At 37.2% G+C, this 4,959-nt stretch overlaps 1 protein-coding gene across 1 annotated transcript; it reads left to right on the top strand.

Annotated features, from left to right (window-relative positions):
• Positions 1-2,840: 2,840 nt before the first annotated feature.
• Positions 2,841-4,088, top strand: LOC141590500 (protein FAR1-RELATED SEQUENCE 5-like). The gene has a single exon (XM_074411091.1). The coding sequence runs from the start codon at positions 2,841-2,843 to the stop codon at positions 4,086-4,088; it is 1,248 nt and encodes a 415-aa protein (XP_074267192.1).
• Positions 4,089-4,959: the final 871 nt, after the last annotated feature.

Raw genomic sequence — 4,959 nt, 5'->3', positions numbered from 1 at the left:
ATGCTCAAATATTCGGACGATGGAAATCTTCATGTCTGATGCGCAAAATAAGATTCATTGGTCATCAAACATATCATACAAGGTAAATAGTTCAGTTGCTCAATCATTTGATATTGGTATCCTTGTTTTGCTTCCAGATGTTGGTAATACTAGCATATAACAGAGTTTTGACAATCAAACAGACTCATTCCTGCCACAATTAACACTCGTTTTTAATCAAAGTATGCTCGATGATGTTCCTCAATCACAGAGGAGCATTAATAATCCATCAAGGGGTCGCACCAAGTTAACAAAATTTGAATCATAACCAAATTGTACCTTCAAATGCAACCGCGCCAGGTTGCAAAGTAAAACTCCAAACTGAGGCAACAATGAATCGGAATAATGAACTGAATTTGGGAATGGCGACCTATCAATGGCAGTGGCAGCTCAAGATACACAAGTCGATTTGTGGATCTTCTAGTACTAGCTTTTGTATCTGCGGTCATATATTATGAAACTACCACTCACCACCTCACGACCACCACCACTGAGGCACTGACCAACCGTACCCACGACTAACACCTGACTCCCCACAACATTTTTATCGAATTTCCAATAGGCCAAATTCCACCAAATTTGGATGAGCAAGACATTTCCCGAGTCAAAATATTCCCACCGGCCATTTTTACAACGTTTTTATCGAATTTCCACCTCTTTTTTAGTAGATCTCTAATTAAAATCACAGGTTTTTAGGAGTTTTAAATAACTAAATCGCTGGGAAGGAAGATTGTATAGAAATTCCGCGATACTATGCTGGAGTGAGTCGCCGGATAATGGAATTGGTCGCCGGAGCAAAGGCAATGTGTGAATTATAGAAACGAAGAGACATTAAAAACAAGAATGGAGAAGATGAAAAGAAATACCGTCGTCGGTCAGAGTTGCGTCTGCGTAATCGGCGTCGGAGTTCCGTCGAATAGAGCGACGTCGGAGGGTGGTGGAAAGAGGGTAGTGGGTGGTGGTGCTGATGGATGAAAGAATATAGGAGTGATTAATGTCAGGGGGTTGATTTGGGTATATTTGAATTTTTTATTTTATTGATTTGGCACAGTTCGTACGGTTCGCACCGAACTTTAGTTCGCACCTGACCCCGACCCTATATATATATATATATATATATATATATATATATATATATATATATATATAGAGAGAGAGAGAGAGAGAGAGAGAGAGAGAGAGAGAGGCGGAATCCGGTGAGAACGGCCTATAGTAAGGAAATTACAACAAATCATACGGAATCCGTTCCTAATTACACACGCATATAAAAGCCTAAAAAAAATGACCAACTCATAATCACGATTATTCATTCTTTCTCTACCTTTACCTTCTTTCTCTCAAAAACCCCGCGAAAATACAAGAAAACCGCCAATTTCAGCTAATAACGCCGCCAAATTGACGAAATTGTTCTTTATCAATACATTTGATCAACTAATTGATGTAAGTTTCAATCAATTTTATAGGTTTAACCGCATAATAGTCGTATTTACTCTACAATTAGCACTGTTTGTAGTTTCTGATTGTTGTTTATGTTTTTTTGTTCTGATTCGTAGGGAGTTGATGGACATTGAAGAATCTAATGTGTTGATTGAACCTACAGATGCGATTGTTCAAATCGCAATCAATGATGTCGAACAAACATCCTCCAATTTAGGTATGTATCAAGTTTAATTTGTTGATACGGTATAGTCTAGACTTTGGTTTGATCGTGATCAGATCGTTGCGAATTGATGTATCTGGTAGCCTAATTGTTGAGCTAACTGATGGAAATTGATGTATCAAGTGATTTAAATAGGAGCTGTGTGTGTTATTATAATGTTAACGTGCATTTAACATCATAATTTGATTAGTTTTTTTAGCATCATGCTTGATTATTTTGTAGTAAAAATCATATCAGTTTTGGGTCAAGGTTAATCGATGAATAGTTTTAGAAATTTTGCAAATCAGATTAATGTATCTGCTAGCCTAATTGTTAGTTCAACAATACTGCAACACTGATGTCATTTTATCATGGTATCTGCGTATATGAATAACGTATCCATTAGTATAATTGATGCGGTTACGTTTTTTCAGCATCGTATCTATAATTATAATTAAGGGATAAGCTGATTCGTGTCATGGTAAAATTTTGACTTTATGCACATGTCGTCGTTCTTGATTATGTTTGGTTTATCTGGACGTCTACGTTAAAGTAGTCAGTTATAAAGATACAATATGACATCGAACAGGCACAATGTTCTGTGTTAATTTATGCGTTTTTTTTGTTCTCTAATTGATTTCGTGCTTCTGACTTAATTAGCCTATCTGGAATTGTATTTGTCGCGTATAAGTTATTTGAACTCTCTGCTTATACCCATACCGTTCTACTGTATATCGTGTATAGATGCAAGCTCACCAATCATCGAGACAACCTCAATGGAAAGAATACCTGTATGCGCGCCAGAATTGAAGCCTGTTTGGGGTATGGTTTTTGATAAACTAGAGGATGGGCTAGAATTCTATAAGACTTATGCTGCTAATTCTGGGTTTAAAATGAGGAAGTCGACGCAACGAAACATAGATGGGGTGGTGATGACTAAGTATTGTGTGTGTAGTAAGGCTGGTGAAAGTAAACCTAAAGGGAAGGTAAAAAAGAGGCAGAGGACTAGAATTTCATGTAGTGCAAAGATTTTTCTTCGAATAAATGATAAAGGATAATATGTGATTGCTGACTTTCATTAAGGTCACACCCACCTTCTCTCAACTCCAAACACAGTGGTGCATTTGACCGAGTCACGAGAATTAACCCTTATACATAAACCATGATTGCTGAGAATTCTAAAGTGAATAAGGGGCATGTGAAAAACTTTAGGATGTTCAAAGAGTACGTGAAAGGATATCAAAATGTAGGGGCATCACTCGAGGATTTCAAAAATTTTTGGAGGGATGTAAAATTTTTTATTAAAGGGTACGATGCTCAAATGATGATTGAGAATTTCATGCACAAGAAAGCCATGTGTAGTTCTTACTACTTTGATTTTGATGTTGATGATCGTGGACGACTATTTAGGGTTTGCTGGTTTGACCTTATAGCTATAAAGAATTACATTCTCTTTGGTGATATGACATTTTTTGACACGACATTTAATATGAACACATATAAAATGATATTTGCACCTTTCACAGAGGTTGACCATCACAAAAAATGTGTGACATTTGGAGCAGGACTTATAAGAAAAGAGACTGATGAGGATTTCGTATGGTTGTTTCGGAATTTTCTGAGCGCAATGAGCAATAAGTATCATGTGTGCATAATTACTGACCAAGATAGAGGCATAAGAGCAGGAGTTAAAACAGTGTTCGGGGACAAAACTCAACACAGATATTGCATGTGGCATATCATGAAAAAACTGCCTGATAAGATCGGAACTACGCTATATAGAGAAACTAACTTCATGAAAGAGTTGTGCTCCTGTGTTTGGGCAGAAGACATCGAACCGTCTGAGTTTGAGGAACGGTGGTGCTCAGTTATATCCTCATACGGGCTATCCGACAATGAATGGTTAGATACAATGTTTGACAAAAGGGCTTCTTGGATCCCAGCATATTTCAGGGATTTACTTATGGGTGGACTGATGAGAACCACGTCCAGATCTGAGTCCGAGAATAGCTTTTTCGGAAATTTCATGAACCCAAACTTAGTGTTGGTTGAGTTTCTTATGAGGTTTGAAAGCGCTATGGACACTCAACGATGGAAACAGTACAAATTAATAGCCAAGTCAAAAAACTCCTTCCCTGATCTAGAAACACCTCACCCTTTGGAAAAACACGCTTCTGAGTTCTACACCCCAGTGATGTTTTCTGAATTTAAAAACGAGTGGGTGGCTGCCTGTTTCACCTGTGGTGTTAAAATTGTAGGGGTTACTACCAGTGACAACATCCCCATTATTGATCGTGAAAAAGATAAGGTTTACTATGTTAACTTTATTTCTGACGAGATAAAATTGAAATGCTCCTGTAAAAAGTTGAGAGACATGGAATTTTGTCCCGTCATGCGCTTTATGTGTTGAAAAAACAAGGTCTTGACAATGTTCCAGATCAGTATCTGTTAAGTAGGTGGAGCAAATTGGCAACATGTCAGCCGATTTGTAATAATGTGCCACAAACTTTAATAGAAGATTGTAACTCATTAGATGTTAGACGACACAAAATTGGTACCCTATGGTCCGAGGTGTTCTCGTGTGTGACACTCGCTGAACAAAAACCTGAGTATGTGGATGAATTAATGGGCATTATGAAAGGTTTCAAAGACAAGATAAACGCATAAAACAGTACGTCTGAATGTAGTAGTAGTAGTAGTAGTAGTAGTAGTAGTAGTAGTAGTAGTAGTAGTAGTAGTAGTAGTAGTAGTAGTAGTAGTAACACGGGTGATAGGCTGTGGAACAAGACTAGGGAACTTGAGATGCTCTTAGGAACAAAAATACCAACAGAAGTGGTTGTCTTACCTCCTATTCAGTCAAAGACAAAAGGGTCTGGAAAACGAATGATGTCCCAAAAGGAAAAAGCTACGAAAGAACAGAAAAAAGCGCCCAGAAAATGCAATGCTTGTGGAGAATTAGGATTCCATGATAGTCGGAATTGTTCTGGGAGAGTATGATTCCATCATACAGGTACGCTATTAATTTTGGTGCATTCGTTATTAGAGAATATGGATAGCAGATTGAATTTGTTAGATGGTACTTGAATAAGGAATAGTATTGTTGTATCTAATAAAATTTGTAACCTTTAATGTTTGATAGCCTTTATTCGTTTCAGGATTGAACAACGAAAAGAGTTGCGGATCACAGACACAAAGATAATGATTAATGGCAGAAGGATTGGAGACTTCATTTTTGAGTTGTTCTATTTGATTTTTGATCATTTTTTTTTTGATTTTTTTTT

This window comes from Silene latifolia, chromosome 7 (genome assembly GCF_048544455.1).
Source record: "Silene latifolia isolate original U9 population chromosome 7, ASM4854445v1, whole genome shotgun sequence".
Lineage (NCBI taxonomy): Eukaryota > Viridiplantae > Streptophyta > Magnoliopsida > Caryophyllales > Caryophyllaceae > Silene > Silene latifolia.
This window is presented reverse-complemented; position numbering and strand designations above follow the sequence as displayed.